Source organism: Synchiropus splendidus, chromosome 14 (genome assembly GCF_027744825.2).
Source record: "Synchiropus splendidus isolate RoL2022-P1 chromosome 14, RoL_Sspl_1.0, whole genome shotgun sequence".
NCBI lineage: Eukaryota > Metazoa > Chordata > Actinopteri > Syngnathiformes > Callionymidae > Synchiropus > Synchiropus splendidus.
Window position 1 is genome coordinate 18,405,554 of NC_071347.1, and position 21,677 is coordinate 18,427,230.

Here is a 21,677-nt window from a genome sequence, read left to right on the forward strand (position 1 = left end):
GTTTTGGACTAGGCTGACCCAGGATCTGACCTCTGCAAATGATGCAGTCCGTCAAGTCAAAGATCATGGATCTCATCCACAGAAGGATGAAATACCAACTCTAGCAGAGAGTGTGTCCCCACCTGTTGGAGCAAGTTTCTCCTGCATGGTATCGAGTGGGCGTAAGATGGAGATTGATAGACAGGCCATAAAGAGGGTATTCACTTACCGATCAAGCTACGTTCAAGCCTGGCAACCTCGAGGGCGTCCTGACTCCCTAAATTTCCGATCATCAGAGCCTGTATAGGGCCCTAATCGTACTGCCATCATGCCGGCTTCCATGAAAAGAGTGTTTCTTTCCAAGTAATTTCACTGAATTAGAATGAAATTCACAGATATGCCTTTGTGGACCCGCAGCTTTGCAATTGCAGGCGGCATATTTGTTTTCAGGGGCCAAATCTTATGGTTATCCAAATATCATGAGTCGCGTCATTCATATTTGATTGGCTGAAGCGATATAGAAGAACACTGTTATTGATGGGGAGACGCTGTTGACTGGAAGAAGCACATGTATGTGCCAAACTAAACAATTGTGCACAAAACTTGAAGATTTTTTTTTTTGCTTTGTTGGTGGTAAAAACAGTCATTGAACAGGGGAAAGAACGGACGGGGCCTTCTGTCTATCTCTGCACGTTTCCACAAAGCTTACGTCTACAGACCAAATGGAGCAGTACCACTGGAAACCGTGGGGGGCAGTGTTGCTTTTACTACCAGATGTGTGGCTCCAATGAGACACGAAGAAGACGTAACAATGGCAGAAATTCTCCATCCTCCAGTCGCAATATATTTAACGCCGCCTCCTACAACACTGCCTGTTTCATCTTTTGTGCGAGAGATAGATTATCAATACTTTGTTTTGGAGTTTGTTGTTGTCATAAACTTTTGACTGTGGGCTTCTCCCCCTGGTGGATATATTGGTGAACAGCAACACCAATGTAAAGAAGCCATGGGAGCATGTGATCAGTGAAAGTAACGTTTAAAACGGACAAGTGAATTTTGTACATAAAGGGAGCATAAATGGGCCTCTAAACTAAAGTTTGTTGACCCTGCAGCAGACTGCAGGATATTCAGCAACCAACTCAGATTGGGTGTTGTGTAATTCTAAAAAGCAAACACAGAACAACCAGCTATATTAAATAAAAGCAATATCAGAGAGTGCAGGCGAGACTGCTGTCAGACTGCCCTCCGACAGTTACAGCACAATAGTCCGAGCTGATGTCGTAATTATGTCTGACCTGCAGGTTCTGGACACAGCCACTCTCATGTAGCTGCAGATTTGGAATCAATATAGAGAAAACAAACACAATTTCTCCCATCTAAATCCTTTTAAGGTTTCCAATGGAAACAGACAGATGGTTTGTTTTGATGGGTTTCTTTCTCCGGGAGAGTTAATGACTGGCAGCACTATTGGGACATGAATAATTAGTTTTGAAGGCAGAATGTGGGAGGTAGCACTCGACAAATTGGGCCTTTAAGAGGGTTTGACAGACTCGAGCGATTTTTATTTGTCCTCCTTAGATGAAAGCAGGAGACAAGAGTGAATAATGAGTATTTACAGGAGAATGTAAAAGTTTAAATAAGCTGCCGTGTCATCATCAATTTTTTATTAAGTCCTCAGTCGCTAGGTAAAAAATACATCACTGACTCAGAGCTTCAAGTGAGGCTTTGGAGGCTCTGTGCACACAGAAGGAGATTCACATTCCCTCATGTTGGCCATAGGTGAGGGGAGGAGCCACGTTAGCTGTTTTGAGGCTCACACTTTGAGCAATATCATTCACCAGTGACTGTGACGGTTGCTGAGGTGATGATATGTTTCAAGTCAAACTGGTGTTTTTATAGATTTACATTCATCGGATGCTCAATTTGCTCCAAGTGTAAAACAGAAAAAGTGCAATGCTCACAACAAGGTTTTTGGCGACAGTGTGACAAGACTGAGAAGTCCAAGTCATTGCCTGATAGAAAATTATTCTTCATTTCACTAATATTTTCTGGCCTTACTAGTCCATATAATTACTCTTTATATTATCATAGTCTTTATGCAGTCCATTAAGTGTCAAAATGCATAATTTGGAATTCTTCACTACTAACTGTGCCTCCTAATCCACCTCCTTCTATAAAAACATTTGTATTTGGAAACAATTGTTTACACTTGTAATCTCCAGAAAACAGCCTGTTAAATGGCAAGGCTTCAACACTATGACCTTTGTGAGTCACATGGCACACATATGTCCTAACTATTTGTTTTGGTGGCTTTAAATTTGAGGTGAATTTTATTTGGAGCCAAGTATTTCCAGCTCTTCTGGTCCAAAGAAACATGATTTGACAGGACGGATGTGGACCTGGGTGTTAAGTTTGAGGCAGATTGTTGACATCAAAGTTGAGAGTAATAGCAGGAGTTTTGACCAATTTATGGTGTACATCATCCACATGCACACAAAAAAAGGACGATGGTTTTAAGTTAAACGCACGCACTAATCACAAAAGGCTTATAAACTATCCCTGCACCGCTGTTGACCACCTTGGCTGATCAGTAAGCGATACAATCAGGCTTGGTAGGAGGCATGTTTTAAGTGGAACAATAAATACCAGTAGTCAACTTATAACTTATGTTTGTCTCTAGTTATTCAAAGAGTGGCTAAAGTGTGGCTAAAGCTTTGGCCAAGCTGATAGGTCGAACTGTGGGCAATAAATAGCAATATCTAAAAATATTCCACAGAGAAATTTCAGAATAAAGTTCAAAACAAACATGTAAATAAGAAACTTACTGTAAGGGAAGGTGAGTCGAGGAATGACGTCCGTTTCTGCAACTGCTGTGTTCCAGCAAACGGCCAGGATAATAGTGCAGGCTGGGAGACAAAGCCAAGCCATACCCATTGTCCATATGTCTCCTCAGGACCAGCAGCCCACTCAAAGTATTCACCCTCACTGCCCTGGGGAATTCATGAAGAGTGTATTTTCTTAAAACTCCGGTTCGTTTGTCTTTTCTTTCTCTCCTCTGCCTGTGTTTATCCAGGAAGCCAGACAAGAAGGACCGCAGTGTCTTCAAGACAGAAGGTGACACGCCTTCAGGGTCTTTAGCAGATGTTGTTTTAAAGGACGTTCAGCAGCTCAGAGAAAATCCAGGTACAACGAGTCTCCATGCAGCACCTGTGAATAGAAACATCACTATTATTACCCTTTTAAATATTAGTTCTCTGGTAGTGGATTGGACTTGTGAACGCAACATGAAAAACATCTTACTTTTCATTGCCCAGTGAGGTGTAAAGGTGAGACGTATCAGATGTCTATTGTGCAGTGTTTTTCCAGGTCAGCGACTCATAATAGTGTTGGTTGCGATGATGTTATAAAGGTTCATAAAGATGTTATCTCAAAATACAACCACATTGACCCAGACTGAGTTTCATAGTCACTCAAAGCCTCCAATAAAAATGTGTGAAGAAAGTATTTCCGAAGCAGTCACACTCACATGCAATTTAATTTGTTTAAACTTCCTTTTAATGCTTTTTATCCAGCAAACACACACATATATATATATATATATATATGGTATATACATTTTTTAAAGTGAAATTGCTCCAAACAAACTATTGTTTTATATTGAATAAAAACTTGGTGTCCTATTTTTTTTAATTCCTATTTTCTTCTTCCAAACTCAGCGCTGCAGACAGAGTTTAGCACGCCTTGGCAAGTGTGGAAAACAGCTGCCAGGTGAAAATTTAATCAGCCATGAAGCTAGGATGCTGATTAACTGAATGTAGTGAGTTGTGAATGGAAATTCAATACCGGCATCCCGGTTACAATAGCAAACACTCCATTACTGTTGCCACAGGGAGCACCTCATTAAAGACAGCCAGCAGCGGATTCGGTTTCCTTGGGAGGTACAGAGATCGATCGCAGGAGGTAGTAAGTGAAGCTATTTCGGGATGGCATCAATAGACTTTTGACTTGAAGGTACCGGTAGAAAAAGACAAAAAAACTTGTGGTATTTAATTCAGATTCAGACTCGACAGTCCCGCGAAAACATGCCCCCGACGCCCCTCGTCATTACCGTCCTTTGTGTGAAACTATTCAAAAGTGAGACGCCCCTTGTCCAACAAGCAGACACACCAACATCAATTCTGGGTTCGGGGGGGAAAAAGAGATTGACTGAGGAGGAGAGGGAGACGAGTGTGAGAACAAGGGTTCCTCTGACAGCAAAGAAATCTATATGCTGCTCTGCTCTTCACCGCTCGCTCCTGCATGATGCATCATCTGAATCATCCCTTTCATTCCCCACACAGACCGGATAGTGTGCTCTGTGCAGACAATCTCACACCAAATCACCCCATGTTCACTCGATCCTGATGAACCGACGAATGCAGCAGGTAATTAACGTAAAATGATGCGACTGCAAAGATTTGTTTACGATGCCGTTCGCTCGGGAGGGACTCAAAATTGGTAGTACTGTATTCGTGGTTAAAACATTTTGATGGTACAAAGTAATGGGAGATAAGAGGAGGGAAAATAAGTGCAGGCAAGGTAGGTGAGCTGGAAAATGGAAGCAGAAATGATTTATGATGAACATGTACCAGAGAGATTGAAATGAAGGGTTGTGGAGACAGTTTTTGGACTATCAATCATAGATACAAGGAGACAAAAATGAGTTTCCTGGGGCGGACGGCTGGTGTGGTACTTCGAGGAGCTGGTGTTGGGACTCAAACTAGAGCTTTCTCAATAACCTACTGACAGCACAATTGCTCACTTATGGTGGCTCATATTAAAAGTTTAAACTCTATTTCTGAAATACTTCTGAACTGGAAAGAAACAGACCCTGTTTCACAGCATAGAGCGAAGAAGCTCCAGATTACAGAAGCAAAACAGGGAAATCTGGGTAGAAATTTGAATCAGTTTAATCTACTCCTTGGGATAAGATCATGTCTTGGTGGGAAAGATCAAAGCGAATGCTCGAGGAAATCCTTGTTGTAGAATTCCATCTGATACATTATTAATAAATAGGAGATAAACTCAAAACAATAAACAATACATAAACAATATGATATACACATAAACAATATGAGAGCCTAACCCACTTGTCAAAAAAAATTGGATGAAAAACTACAAAACTACAAAGGCAGCATTTACATCGATACTGTGATTTTTATATAATATACAGATAAACGACTGCTTATTTATCTACAGTACTTATATATCAACATCACTTGAATTCACACAGGTGGCGTGAAGAAGAAAGTGATGCAGCTCTCTCACTACAGATATTGAACAGATATTTCCTGAACATGTGATTAAAATTGTCAAATTGTCTTTCAAGTTTCAGTTTTAAACAGCAGTTAACACCTTTCATAGTGAAACATAATCACTCAAGTTTTAACATTGTTTTCTAGGAGGAAGTTTATGATCCATTTTTGTTGCAGATAATATATTAACTGTTATCACACTTGCAAGGAGGAAGAAAACTGTATCAAGTATCATTTCTTCTCTTTAGTTGAGGAACAACAAGAACTATTTAGAAGACAGAAACAGCAGCAGCAATGTGGAAAAAAACAGATGCCACAGCCATCATGAGCACAAAACGGTCACGGCAAAACAAATTCCACACGCTCCTTTCACTGGAAAAGTGTTGATGGATAATCAAAACATCGCGGTATTACTGACAGCTCAGGAAGCCTAACAAGAACACTTACGTAAGCCCTCTCTCAGAAACCTGGACACTTGCTCCCAGATGTGGCCTTCAACCTGTGTACAGCGCTTGCCCTTCTGCCCCTGGAATAACCTCCGCCGCACTCAAGCGCTAACAGATGTGTGACTGCTGTCAGGAGGCGCGTGTACACCTGCACATGTTGATTCACTCTAAGTGTGAGACTGGTGTGTCGGCGTACGCTGGATGACTGGTCAGTGGTGACGTGGAACGACGCGCTACAGTGATCGAGAGTGAGTCAGAGTTTACCGCACTAACTCACAAGATAAGAGTATCTGCCTTAGATGACTCATACTTCCGTTGCCGTGAGTCAAGTGAAAGATACCGGTGATAGCTTCCGTTTTTACTCAACTGAAGAGCAATAGACCTAAATAACAGTTCATGTGATGTGTGACCAGGCGAGTATTGTCGAACCCCAAACATTCCGAGGATAAGAATGTTTTTGTTTTTCCAGTCGTGAAGCCACTTAGTTGGGGACTGAATGGGAAAACAAGGAGTCAAGAAACCCAAACCTTAACATCCACTACTCTTCTTAACTAAAATATATATAACTGTAAAACTAAACATAACCTACTATAGTCTAGCAACGAGGGATGAACAGTATATCTCAGAATTGTACTGTAGTTTTAGTGTCAACAGATTAAAAATGTAATCTCAATTAGTCGCACTAAAGTTGAGTTAACTTGTGATTAATGGCAAATGAATCACACATTTTGTATCTGTTCTAAATGTAACTTAAAGGAAGATGTACATAAACACGAGTCGCCAATAATGCTTACCTTGTACACATATGTGTTTACTCCAACAAGCCATCACAACAGATACTGTCAACAACATTCTTTAGAAAAACCTCAGAGGTGCTGAAAAGACTCAAAAACATGGTAAAACTGTCAGCATTAATGGCCACTCTTCTGTTGATCATATCTATCTATAAAAATCAACAAGAAATGAGGTTTCTGGTTTCATAGAAGGGTCACATTTGTCAAGATGAAGGCCAGCATTTATGGACTAAGGAGACAGTTTGGTTTCACACAACACTCGAGCTAATGGCTGTCTTTAAAAAAGACAGCAAAATTAGAGCAAATAGCTTGTTTGGTGATGAAAATTTGCACTGATCCAACTTTTATGGACCCAATACCGATACTAAAACCTGGGCTTTGAGTATCAACTGATACCAATCCAATACCAATGTACTGTATTGACCAAGCATTAACCTTTATGCCTTGCTGTGGGATAAAAGGCAAACGTGACTTCATATGTAAATATGGCGCCGTGCTTCCCAAGGTGCTTAATTAAGTTGGTGGCGTTGAACCTGGTGGGGTCACTCCAACCCCTCCCTTGCATGTCGGTGCTGTAGTTTCCACTCAGCTGAGCATCTGCAGCTAGCTGCTGCCATGTCATCATTCTGACCTTGCTTAAGACACTGGAACGGATTGATACTTGATAGCAGGATTGGGATCGGTCCATCCCTAAATCTGACCACTGAATTGGTTGAACAATGAGCAAAATATGGTGTTATGAGTTTGGCCTGGTCTGTACCAGACAGGTTCAAGTCAATAGCCAGGATGACTGAGACTGAAAAAGGTCAACTCAAATAGCATGCAAAGAATGAATGAGTTCACCCAAATGTTTGATGAAATAAACTGCACTAATATTTCATTTACCTGAGGATAAGTGAGCTTGGCGATCAAATGAAAGTAGGTTAAAAATATAAGGCCTTTAAAAAGGAAACACAAAAGCCTTTCGTAGGCTTGCTGTTGATGCCATTCAACAGCCCAAAAAAGTCAAGTGCCCATCCTTTTTAACCTACTTCCCAAGACAAATCCCAAAAGTAATTAATGGTTGGTCCATCCTTGTGAACTATACCGCAGTAATTACGAGCATATGTTATTCCAAAGACTTTTAATTGCCTAATTAAAGTCTTATTAAAACTATTGAACAGAGATTGGGAACGTTGTGAACTTAAGGTTGAGGCGAGCTAAATTGCTCAAGCGTCCATCTCCTGCGGGACCGGTGACACTCATATGGAGGTCACGGATAATATTATGAGCGCAGCTCCAAAAACATCCTGGAAATGAAGAGGAAGTTGCGCAGGATGTATTGCCACAGTTGACTAATAAAGTAGATGGCAAGCCAAAGTATCCTCGCCTCTCGCTTTGAAATCGACGCACAAAAGTGTAAATCAGCCACTCTTCAAAGTGAAAACATTCAAAAACGATATTCCATTTCTTTCCATTTCCCCTCTAAGAAAATTTCCATAGCAGATGTGGAGGCAGCAGAAGCAGCTTGCTGATGAAATGTAAAGTAGCTTCACCAACTCTGGCTGTTATTACGATCAGGGCTACAGTGGGTGAAAGAAGAGCAGCAGGAGCCCAGTGACAGGAAAGCCCAATTATCCGGCGCGAGAGGAAGTATATGATGAGATGTGAATGAAAGACACGTCTCTGAAGTAGCTGATTTGTCTCAAACCCAAAACCCCGGCGTCAATTAATTGAGAGTAAACAGATCGACGAGGTCACTTATTGTTGCATCTTTGAGAAGTGACAGGGCAACACAAATATAAGGGGGCCAAGTAGGTTTTGTTAGCGACTGGTTATGGACACCATGGCACACTGAAGGTGCGTCAAAATGGTGAGAGGAAAACCCACTTTAAAAAACAGTCTGACAGCAGCTTAATAAAAGGTACATAGAGAGTGCTCAAAGCTTGATTTAACTCTTCTGACAGTGAGTGACGTGACACGTGAATGAAGAAAAGCGACAGTCATTTAATGTGCCAATGCTTAAGAAACAAGGTCACGTGAAACCTACTGAAATGAACAATAGTACGTAGCCTTGTTTCGCAACTTCATGTTGGATGATTCCCTAATTGGCCTGAACAAACTTGAGAGAGGAAAATACCCTCATTAATCGAACAAGACAAACACTAGACTCGATTGGTTCTTCAAACAACATGCTTGGCTTGATGCCCGTCCCTTGCTCTTCAACAGACTCTCCCTATCAAAACACAGCAGACCCAACCAAAGCCTGGCTTATCCAAGTGACGACACCAAAAGATCTGCTTCGTACAGCAAGACTGACAGGGAAATCGGTGCTGATCTTTCTCTACAATATTAAATAAACTGATGTCCATAGAATGATAGAGATAAAGTGACTTTCTAGAGTCACACTATTTGAATAGGAATTCAGAACTTAGTAATGCAGGCAGTTTTTACCTTTAAAAACGTCATTAAATCTACAGTCAATAAAGACAGGAAGACAATTCACTGCCATAAAAGCTTCAAAAGAATGACTAGATCATGATATTTTTTTTTAAAAGTACAACATGTTTTTATATCACAAAACAATTTTAGATCCACTTTGCACAACTTCAACGTTCCTCTTTAATTCAGCATCAAAGGATAATGTCACCGAGTGTAAAGCTGACATGACATAGATACAATTTAAATCTCTCACAGGAACATTAGCCTCCGCAGGAAAATAGCTTTTTAAGACAGAGTTTTTCCGTCTGCGATCCGTCTGAGCAAGAAAACGGAACGCTCATCTCCACACGTGACGTCACCTCCGCATTAGGGCAGCATGACATTTTTACAGCCTTGAAAATGGAAAGAACACGGCGACGGTGGACTGTGATTAGATGTGCAGAATGAGCAGTCATGCAATTACAGTATGGAAATCTCTTTCTGTGTCTCTTCCATTACACACAGCAAGTCCCCCAACTGACCTATAATATTCTGAAGACATTTGGTTTGAAAGTCAAACATGCACATTTGCATTAGGTGTTAAATCATTTGAAAAGTGGAACCCTTTTATTGGATGAATTAAAATGGCTTTAATTGCTGAGGAAGGTCCCACTCGTAAAAAACCTGGATTCCTTAAGCACACTTGACTCTTTGAGCCTGGCGTGTAATAGATCAGGTGTCTGTCTTTAAGAAGGGTCACATTGCCTGGCGAAGGTGAGGAGCTGTAAGTAGGTCAGGTCTGTTGAAACACTTGCTTTCTGAGAGGTTTTACCTGTCCGTCTAATAAATCTGTGTGCCATTCAGTGGTGAAACATTGACTTTAGAAATGGGAGTGCTGATCCTTTATTAACCTTCAGCTACAAAAGCCCAATTTGAGATTTAGTCAAAGGTTTAAGTTAAGGCCATCACATTCACATGCATTAAATGAGTTAAAATACAAAACAGAAGAACAAGTCTGAAGGCAGGCAATGAATATTTGTGAGGAGATTCAAGGTGCGTCGGGACCCATGATATCTGTACTTCCGTCTGGAACTGGAACTGTTTTTATCATTTAAAAATTCTGAATTGAGCTAGTGAAAAAGCAAATCCCAAACCTCCAAGATTTGGTCAGGAGTTGAACACAGTGATTGGCATATTTCACGTGTAGAAATTGACCCCAAAAATAAGAATGAACAAAAACAGACACAAGAGAAGTGGACCGGGTTTCAAAAAAAGATCATTATTTTTTTCCATAATGCGTGATGTGAATGAAAAACCTTTCTTGTAAGTTCCATTGTTTTTCTTATTTTTTTCTGTTCTTTTTCTGTATTTTCAACTTAAACAAATACAAAATAAAAGTTGCACACAATAAATAAAAAATAGAAAAAAAATATTTCAGCAACTAGTTGTCAATATTTGAGCTTGAAAGCAAGCAGTAAATAAAAAATTACACATTAACATCTGATCAGGTAAAATGCATTTCATGAAAAGTAAATAGATTTAGGGACAATTTTACCATGAGTATGGGATGCAGAATCTCCATGACAAAAAGTTTCAAATCATGATGGAGCATGGGCAGGAGAACCATGGGGCAGGAAGAGAAACCATGATATTGTTGTGTCCCCTGAGTAAAAAAACAACAACTGTTTTTACAGTCAATCTCACTGGTCCGATTCCTGTTATAATATGATACATATGGAGTTATTATAGTTTTACTTTGTCTCAGCTCCTCACCCTCATGATTAATTCCAGTCAAAATATCAACTATGAGCGACTCAACTAGAGAGTTCTGGTGCTTTACAATCTGCCACTGCTCAAATCCAAAGACCGTTCAATCAGTCAGAAGCTCTGAAATATTTATCATCTCTGAAATTGATTAGGCTGCTGTGGCATCCATGAAAAGCTGTAAACAAAGCGGCGTGGCTGTCCGCTCTTGATGTCCGCAGCGAGAAGCTGCACGCATTCCACCAGCTTAGAGGCTTAGACGCCCGCTCGGACTGGAGGCCATCGCCAGCAAGCTGAACGCATCCATCACTGCGCACGGCTGATAAAAAGGCTGGAAATGTCCACTTCTCCAACGTGTCAATCAAACAAACCACACAACAGCAGAACCTGCAGGCCACAGTTCCGCACAATTTCAGACAGCACCACCCAAGGTCGCTACTATAGCGCCACAAATTGCTTTAGCAAAGTTCAAAGCTGCAAATACAAATATCACTCACAAAACTTTTATTTTTGTAAAAATGAAAACTGCATGACGCAATTGGTTGACGATTTATCGCGGACTTGAGCAGACCACATTGGGTGAAAAGGTGAATTATCTCAGGGTGTGTTCACTCAAGCGGGTACAATTGGTTCATGGTCCCTGTCAATCATCTATTGTGCAGCCTGGTTTACATGGCACTAGTTAGAAAAATGCTGACCCAACAAAGCCCTCCAAAAAAATCTGAGAAATTAATGCAAATGAGTTTTAAAAAGGAGGTCACCTCAGGATTCCCAAACTCAGCTCTAGCTGCATGACACATGGATGACATAGCTTCATCATTGTGTGCCCTCCTGGTTAGTCACATGAATATATATAACTCTTAGCTCCTTCACCAATGAAACTATTCATCACATTTCAAAGCATCTTTAGTCAAGTGGTAGCCTGCATTAAAACATCTTTGTCTGCCTTGATGTGAGGTCTGAGAGTGGGTCAGTAGCCCCCCCCAACTATCTGTGACCTCACTTAGTTCAGATCAATAGCAAGCTGCACATTCCAAGCTCCAAGTCCTCAGGAGTCACTTAGGCATCGGTATCCCAGTCATGCAGGCCATCTTGTGAATCCTTTACCACTGATATTTGCCTGAAATTCCAATCATTGACATCCACCATCCAAGACAACCAGATTTGACCCGTGAGGGCAGACTACAAGCCCTTAACCATACTTGGGTGATGAAGCCCTGTCACTCAGACGTCGCCACAGAGGCAGGCGGCTAATGCACTCAGTCAAGGGCAAAGCTGCCGAGTCAGAGTTACTCAGCTGAACTTCTGAGGGCTTTCTTGCTCACACTGTACACGTGCAAAAGTTCTGCAAATTGTGAGGCCCAAATGGATCTCTCAGCAGGTTGATTTAATGGCTGACTGACTTCTGCTTAACCAGACGCGCATAATAAGGGGATTATCAACCTATCAGATGACAGAGTTCCGTGTGCTTGGCTGCAGGGATATGGACAGCTCCCACCACATGATTCCTCAATCGCTGTGCAGCAAGATAAATAAATAGGATCCCTGTTGGAGAACTGAAAAGAAATATGTGTCGTGACGCTTTGAGATGGAGCTGAATTGTCGAGTCCCTCATTGTGTGCTGTGAAAAGCCCACATGCGTGTGGGTTTGAGATGCAATCAGAGGCCTGACGCGTCCACGCTGCGTTACAACCCCCACAGAGGAGAGGCATGTCGGTGGGTGCTGATGTCATGGTGAGAGAGAGATGAAATCAGCTCTTTCTAGAAAGTTGATCCCCTCCACTCCTGAGCCCAAGCACGACACACATCCTCAGACATGTTCACCTATTTCACCATCTTCAGTCAACTGTCATGGAAAGGAAATCAGGGGCGAAAAAAAGGTCACATTTTTCTCATTTATGACATACGTTATGATGTTATAATATCAAATAATAAAATAGTAGCTGTACATTTATCACACAATTTTACTCACCATAAATATATTAATTGCTAAGAATACTATCCTAAGAAATGCATGAAAATTTCATCTAAATCCATCAAAAACCCAGGTTATTTTGAACACAGACAAACCAATGTCGAAAACATAACCTCTTTGGCAGAGGTCATACAAAGCCATAAAAAAAATATATACATCCACTCAATCACAGACAAAGGATAGCTGATGTTTCTATTGTTATTCATAACCCTGGTTTCACCATTACTTTTAATACTACCCCACAGTCTTTAGTCTTTAAGGCAGCAAACTACAACAAACCAACACTGTCTAAAACCCCAAAAGCCTTTTTCCTTAATTCATTACTGACAGAAGAGTAAAACATAGCAACAATTGACATTTATTTAGATAAGCACAGGGCGACAGTCGCATTAAAGTGGCATAAGGGGAAGGCAACACGGAGAAACAGCCCGCCTCCCACATTTTTTTTTCATATTATTATGTTTGTTCAATATCCGTTGGCCATGCTGGCAAACATCTTGCTAATTTGACAGTTAAATGGTGTGCTGAGGCACTAGCAGAAGAAACTTGCTGTACCCTGCATGTCAGCAAACAATCACCAGCAACACCACCCAACATCAATTCAAATGCTGGTACAACAGCAAGGTCCTGGTCATCATGGAAACAGTATTTATGGTTCAAGAAAAAAAGAGAAATCCACTTTTCAAGATAATAGGACGGGTTTTTTTTAACCAGGAAATTTGAAGTGACGATATGCAAACAATGATCTGATGCTCTTTCACATTTTCGTTCCTGGAAAATAACAAAAACCATTCCCATGAAGCCAGTGACCTCTCAGACTGTTTAAACATGTGTCACGACAGGGCAAGCAAACGATCCATTACTTTGTTTATAATATGGAAAAACAAGTGCTTTCACGCTGATAAACACAAAAGGGACAAAGAGACCAGAACAGGGGCACAGAAATAAAACAATATATTCATAATCAAAATTCATTTATCAAAACTGAAACCAAAAAAAACAAGACATTTAATCAACGTGAATTCTGGATTTTAAGAAAAAGCCATCAGTCATTCATTAAAATTGCACCTGAACAGCTTCATTCCCGCCACACAACTGAGGTCCTTTGAGCTTGAAAAACTGTATCCTCCGCCGGCGAGACTTTGGTGGATGACAGCCAGAAGGAAAGCAGAGAAGCCGTGATCGGTGCCCCTCAGCCACTACACTGCACAAAAAAACTGCTGAAAGAGGCCATAAGATGGCTGTTGCTGTGTCTTAAAATATCACATCTTCTATCCGATCTGATGAATTATTCAGGCAGCGCTATCTAGTGTGCCTCTCACCTAAAACATCTGCCCTGCCAGTCTGTCTTCCCGGGCCACCGTGCACGTTCTACTGCCGCAGGAGAGTTTCACAGAGTCTAAAGCTGTCTTGAGGTCTTACTCTCATCTAAATCTCCTTCCATCTCCATCAGATAGAGCTAACTCGAAGAAACCTGCTGTTATTGGATCCAGACAAATGCGTTCAGAAGCAAATAATATTCATAAAAAAAGAGGTTTATTAGTGGCTTTGTTTTTGCAATGGAAATCAAGCAGGTTTAGATGTGATGTGACTTTAGTGATCGGACAAATGAAGTAGCTAAAAAAGTATGGAGACAGAAGTAAAAGATAATATTACATTGTCTTTGTTGAACTGGAAATAATACCTGTCTTCATTCATATTTTGGAAACTATATCTTATGGCACTTCTTTTACTCACGTCTGACATCAGCTGTCTGAACAAGAAATACACATCATCACTTGCATAATATATTAACATGAGGAAAGTGGACTTGTGCATCCTATACTGATGACAAAGGCAGCCTTCTGCGTGGCATGTTGATGCATCAGAAAGTCACAATGACTGAAACAAATTTGAGGGGCTTTAAACTGGAGTTAACACATTGTGTGTAGAACGAAAGAGTGCCTTCTCATGCCTCACCTAACTCCAATCTGGATGTGCCACTGAAGGCGGGGGCATCTGCATAAATTGAAAGTCTAAAGCATCAACACGCAACAAGGTCACTTCGGCGTCCACTTTCCCAACGTCAATGTGTTGCGCTACTGGGGTGAGGATGTGTCAGATGGACAAAGTCGAATCAGTTTTACCATCTCTTTTGGAAGTTATATTGACTTATTCATCTCTGCTTGCAAGAAAGTAGCTTGTCGAATGGCAAAGGTTGCACTTGATCTTCATTGGGCATCACATTGACACGCACTGGAGGGTCTAGTCTTTTTAAATGACTTGGTGATGCATAACTGGCCCTCAAGTCTTGAGATTGACATACTAGAGAGGTTCAAGAGAAAGTAGCAGGTGGTAGGCTTTACGTTTCTGAACTACCTAATGCGGTAGATTGCTCAATGCAGTATACAGAAGTAGAGGTTATAGTTATAGAAGTATGACAGTAGCAGATATGATGGAAAATGAAGAAGTAATATCAGCAGTAATTTTGCAGCAACAGTATTTGGCAGATGAAGCATTTGCAGTAGAAGTAAAAGAGGAAAAAGTAGCAGTTGGGGAACAAGTATTCATCTGTGATAGCTTTCAAATATTCAATGCACATGAAGCAGGTGCAAATGAAGTTGCAGTAAGTGTATGAGAAAGTTGTTATTCTAAGCACACAAGCAGGTTTAATGCTGGATTACTAAAGGAGGTAAGAGTTGAGTGAGCTAGTTTTAGTGGAACATATACATTAGGTCAAATGGCAAGTTTGGGTAGTAAAGTCCTGCTGTCATTCTAAAATTACAATCACACTGAGAAAAGCTTTGCCCGAAGTTAACCTTGATATCTCAGACTCTAAGACGAGCAACGTAAACAGAGGCAAGGCCACTTTAAAATGATGGAATGTTTTCATGTTTGCTTATATGAACAGTTGCAGCTAAAAGGGGTCACAGCCATACGTTCAGACGAGGTTCAAAGAAGACATCCTTTTTAAAGCTGGTGAAATAAGTTCTGTGGGAACGTGTGTGGCGTTTTCAGGCTTGTTAAACTGCTATGTTTCACAGATACTATCAGCCTGTGTGTACCAGTAGATCTAAACGTCTGTGGCTCATCCTCTGCATCTGCGCTCCCAGCATGGACATCTAATAGAAATAGCAGGTGACTTCAACTCCATTGGTGTCCAAGGTGGAGGAGTGAGGGGGGCTCCTAAATTAGTTAGAGGGGATCAGCAAATCATACATCATCCGCGTAATTGCTGTTTTACAAGAACAGTGTGTATTAATATTAAATGAAGGCAGGGTTTGTTTACAGTGGAGCCATTAAGAGGACTGATCAGAGAGCTCCGTGAGGAATGTCGGAACGGGTCAGTAGCACCATTAGCAGAGTAACCATCAGAACATGGAATGCTCAAAGATATCAAATCACAGTGACCGGGGTGGGAGGGGGGGAACAGGCAGCGGGACCAAACCCGGTTGGATTGCATTATGCAGACCTACTTCAGTAGCAGTGTCATAAGGCGTGCAAACAGACCCAACATCCGGCTACAACCTGACTCACATTTGCTCCGCGTGACACTCTCCGGTTGTCCCCAAGGGTTCAGGGTCCGGAGCACTGGCATAGCATTGAACTTTTAAATAGGACTTTATTATTAAACGTGTTGCATGCATGGGGAACAGCTGACGTGCATGTGGTGACGCAAAAACATTCTTTGAATCTTGCACATCTTTCAAGAGCAGTGATTATATAAACATGATATTTACTTGATGTGAAACATTTTTGACAGTGCAGCAACCAGGCTGATCTGGCCATGTTCCACGTCCACAGTCATTTCCCACATAGGGGCACAGTGCTGGACTGAGAATAAACAGAGGAGCCCGCTGTGCTCCCAGAATGCACGTTTGAAAAGTTCCCATCAGTAAGTACACAGTAATAGGACTCCCTGAAGGGCTGTATTTAACCTTTAGGTTACAAGTGGCTGGTCGCTACTGAGCCCGCCCCCTCTCCAACTATTAACCCTTCCCTCACTTGTTATGATAAAGATTAAGAATTAAAGGGAGAAGCATTGTGCGAAAGTTCATGAGAATCAATTACAGAAGATAACAGAACATTTGAGGTTAGCACTCGAGTGGAGGGCATTTAAGAGCACTTGTTCAAGAGCATGCATAAAAATAGCAGTATCTGAACGTCGTATTTAACCAGACACAAGAGTGAAGAGTACAGAACAGAAGATAGATCTATATCATTTTAACACATTTCAGAAAAGACTACACTGCCTCTCACATTTGACTAGTTCTGCCAGAATGATCCAGGTTCCAGAGTTCACATCATATCACTGGATAAACATTAACTGTGTCAAATGTTTGACACTATTGTTAGAGAGTCTGCCTTTGTTATATCTAGTTCCAGAACACAGTAGTTGATAATGAAGACCTTTATTGGCTGGCCAAGCATGGGGCATGAGACCAGTCCAGTGCACTAACCAGGTGGCCATGTTTGAAGGGAATTAAATTCGATTGAAGATTTGATAAGAATGTGTTCATTCAAAATGAGCAACTTGCAAACTTCCTTGTTGTTTAAGCTGTTATGGTGTAGTTTGAACTAAGGAATGGAGTGATCCCATGCAGTATCAGATCCCTGTGGATCAGCTCAGATTTTCAATCCATGAGCTCAGTCAGTGCATTAATGCAGTTAGCTGAAATCTCTTGCCTTCGATTCAGGAATTCCAATCCATGGTTTGCAGCCATTTGGCAAGCAAGCATTTAGTGTCAACTTTCTTGCAGTTCTTGCAAACATGTCTGCTGCATTGCAACATAAAGGGAGTACATTTGGCCCACGGTAGGGATTTGATCAGAACAAAATAACAAAACACATTCAAACTCGAAAAATGCAGTTCGGTGCTTTCGATGTTTGAATTGTTTTCTGTCGTCGCCGCATTTTACCTCTCGTCACCAAAAGCATGATATCAAGTGCGCTTTCTAGATGACAAAAATGTTTGCGGAGAACCGTGTAATCCATTAAGTTAATATTGAATTTTGAACAATCATTTTCTGGGATCCAGGTAACCACTGCGTAGCTATAGACACCTGTCTGGTTTTTTCTTTACCTATGACATATGATACAGCAATACAGGATGTGCTTGCGTCCAACAAATCTACTTTGAACTCCTTTTCAACAGCGAGAAGAGACTGGCACAAAGCAACACAGACTTTGTTTTGCAATCCTGTCATTTTAATCATTACTTAATTTACTGATTTGAAAGAAAATCAGAGAGTCGACTTGTTGTTTTTTCCTCTTGAACAAGAGTCGCTCGACTTGTTTTGGTCTCCAGATGTCTGATTCGGAGGCAGATGCGTGCACACAATAAAGACCAACTTTAATGACTGTAATTACCAACAGATTCGAGCTACTGAATGAGAAACAGTCTCACTGTCCTCGGGTTCTCGAGTACAAGTGCTTGTTCTAGTTGTCTGATATCATTTCTGTTCAATTATTAATCTGAATTTTAAAGTGGCAACATGAAACAACAAGCCAGTCTGACCATCTTGGAATGTCTCGCTCGACGATATTCACCTCAAGTGTTATTTCGCGATACTATCACCATATGACTGCACCACAAAGCAAGTAGTCGTGATAAAGCTTGTGTTACTCACACACAATTTGATGTTCAGGATGAATAATAAATGTAAAGATTAATGAAAGCCAGGGACTCTCATGTAGGAGTCACCAAATGTAATCGTGATAACATGAATTATATTACAATAAATGTTATATTACAATAAAAGCATGATTTGAAGCTCAAAAAATAAATAAATTTTAGGTTATGTATGTCTTGATATTGTGCACACCATGACCAGTGAAGCATAACCAGGTCTGGCTCTATTTAAACATGAAATTCATACTGTTTCACTAAATAGAGCCTCAAGTTTACACTCTATTTAAGTGTGTTAAATCTACATGGGTACACAAACAAATAAAGAGGCAGGACCAGAGCAACCCTAATGCTGAGAAAATGCCCTCAGGACACACTGACAAAACGGAAACATGTGCATGTGGGGCCAGTCTGAGGGATTAAAGAGAGATAAAATAATGTGACATGGAATCATTTATTTTTTCTCCCTCTCTCTCTGAAGAGATGCAGTAATCTGCAACAGGTTGCAAAGTGCTTTGCGCTGCTGCACACAGACGCCAAATTCCATATCCTTGCTATTATTTCTTCCAGTGAGTCTCGATCCAGAACACTGCAGCATCAATACTCATTAGAGAACGTTCCGCTGAGCTGCGACTCGAAGGAAGAAGCTGAACCAGTGACAAGTTGGGATTGTCGGCATTAGTGTTTCACCAACCGGCCAAAGTTTTTCTGACAGCATCATACAGGCGGTTCTTTGTCAGAGCCGGGGTCCAGAATGCAACGGCCAGCTGTTTTCTTTGTAGATCACAGCGAAAGAAAACAGCCGACCAAGGTCAGCACAGACAGGCTTTTCCCTCCGCAGCGGGGCGATCAATCTACATATACAAGGGCAGTGGACAAAAAACTGTCTGTCACTAACAAGATCTCTCAGCTGATTACTCCAACGGCTCTGGAAAAGCACATGAAAGATTGTATTGACTTTATCAGCAGCCCGTTAAATAGGAAAATCTGTTTCAAGTTTTTTTTTTTCCAGGAGAGTTATCACTCTTGTCCAGCTGCTGTCCTGTTAGAACACGTTGAAGTTTCTCAGAGGGATGTCAAGCCGTCCTCTGAGGATGCGCTCGATTTAAAAATGACACTTCTCTCCAGGGAAAACACAGGGGGGAAAGAAATTAAACATTCTTCCTCATGGGACAAACACTATCTGGCTGGTGTGGTCAAATATTCATGACTCTCCAGAGACATTTACTATACATAAAAACAGATATTGACCAAAAAAAACTCATAAAATGTAAATAAACCACTAGCTACTACTAACCATGTCACCAATTCCACAATATCAGTAAAAGTATATAAGCTAAATAAATGATATAATAAACGTTATTATATAAATAGCTGGTAAAAACACAAATGTTAGTGTCATACAAGGGCTAAAACAATTTGAAAAAAGTCCTGCAGCACAGTAAACGTGCTCTGCTTTAATCTGTTGCAGCATCCAAGTCTATGCTACAGACATGTTCAGAGGTAGTTAAGAGTAACAAGTACAGTGGAGTACTGTCGTTTGTCAAGGTACTTGACAGGACTACCAACAAAAGGTAACAAATCACATCAGCAAAAACTCACACTGACAGAAGAAAACCCATATTACATCGATGACTGTGTTTTACTTCACTGAGAAGTTTGCAGAACAACAATGTATAATAGCACTGAAAATCTTTGTTTTGAACGTTCACATACAGGTCTATCCTGATGGAGCAACATAGTAATGTACATATTTTTTGATGATCAGAATCAGAATCAAATTTATTGCCATGGTCAGTGGGGAGCCCACTAACTAGGAAAGTGCCTTGGAATTAAGTACTGACAAAAAATAAAATAAAATAAAATAAAATTCTGAGGTTCAGGTCTGCCAGAGGGAAGAGGAACAAACAGTCCATGTCCAGGATGAGAAGGGTCGGCTCTGATCCGACCTGCACGTCTCTGATGACGAATATGGGTCCACAGAATTAACAAGATGCAGTTCTATGGACGGACTGGGATAAAGAGTGTTAGAAATGGAGCTCATGGATGTGGTGACCGTGAACATGAAGAGGTGTGACCAATATAGCTTGAGGTGGAGGAGGCAGACTTGCTGTGGCAGACTGATGAGAAATGGTGAAAGATAGAGTTTTGAGCTTGAACTCAGAGGAAAGAGCAGTGAGCTATGTCCACCTCAGTGAGCGAGGCGCCAGTATTTCAACCCCAAATTAAGTTTTGGGACAAGCATAATAATATTGTCTATGCACCATGATCTCTCTTAAAACATATGTCGGGGAAAATGTCGCACCTTGCAAGCCTGTGATCACATGGTTGGCATTGATGCTCCCACGCAGCGTGACGGTGCGACATTTCATTATTCATTATAGTACACTATTAAAGCAACAGTCACAGCAGGTTCAGTACTTTGTATTTGCAATCACAGTCCAACACAGATTACACAGTGCAGTTAAACACAAACTACAGCTGAATCCCTGAAAAGTTCACCACGTTCCAATGAAACCAAAAAGAAGCACACACCTCAGTTAATAGCCGTGTTCCTAAAGTAAAGCAGCCGGACAGCATCACCTCCTAATGTCAGGGTGGCTGCCCCACAAATTGAAGCGTGAGATGCACATGCACACATTCACTCACATGAGGCAATAAGGCAACTGTTGCCCTGCTATCAGCCTCATGATAAAGCCCTTCAGGACTGGGCTGCTTCATGTCAGACTCACACCCACTATAAGTAGAGGCGAACAACAAAACCCATCCCGTCATTAAAAGTTTATAATTCCCTAACAGGGAAATGACTGGTTAGCCTGGCTTCATTATGGGTAACCAGAACTGCAGTGTACTCACATCAATCATTCATGAAGCCAGTGCACGCACACTTAATGAAAATAAGGTCTGGACTTACCCACTGTCCCACTGAGCCAGGAAAAAAAAGCCCTTTCAGTAAGAGATGATTCCTCTTTCCGGAAAATAAAAATCCACAACAGGCAGCGTGTTAAACGTTGTGATAGATGGCAGCTCTGACTCGGCAGGTCCACACTCTCCCCCCGCACTGACACTGTGTGGTACTACTCTGAGCCTCTGGACACACAACACGCGGAAGCTCCTCCCACTACACAGAGAGGAGGGAGGAGTGCAGAGGTGAACACCTACCCTGTGAGCTTGACTCATTTTAAACTGCCAACTTGTTTTTAAATGGTATTTGTATTGTAAATGACAAGTCGTCTCGTGACAGAAAGCCAGAGTTGCTCAACATTTAATACCCGCAACTGCACCTGGACAATGACTTCCACAGGAATAAATCCAAGGGCATTTCTTCATTTCTCAGAGAGTCGTTATTCAAAAATGACAGGAGAAAAATAGTTGATGTCATTATTATACCATGGTTTTTATGACTCAGTAATACTT

General features: G+C 41.2%; 1 protein-coding gene across 4 annotated transcripts in view; it reads right to left on the reverse strand.

The window, feature by feature from the left end:
- sema4ba (sema domain, immunoglobulin domain (Ig), transmembrane domain (TM) and short cytoplasmic domain, (semaphorin) 4Ba) overlaps positions 1 to 21,677 on the reverse strand; it is a 64,341-nt gene that overhangs the window by 19,724 nt on the left and 22,940 nt on the right. For 2 of the 4 annotated variants that reach the window (XM_053885847.1, XM_053885846.1), the window contains one exon: positions 2,805 to 3,186. In XM_053885847.1, coding sequence (XP_053741822.1) covers positions 2,805 to 2,913 — 109 coding nt within the window. In that variant the 5' untranslated portion in view covers positions 2,914 to 3,186. Of the gene's footprint in view, positions 1 to 2,804; positions 3,187 to 5,720; positions 5,800 to 21,174; positions 21,517 to 21,677 lie in introns of those variants that run through there. The other 2 variants (XM_053885845.1, XM_053885848.1) reach the window with 2 other exon arrangements.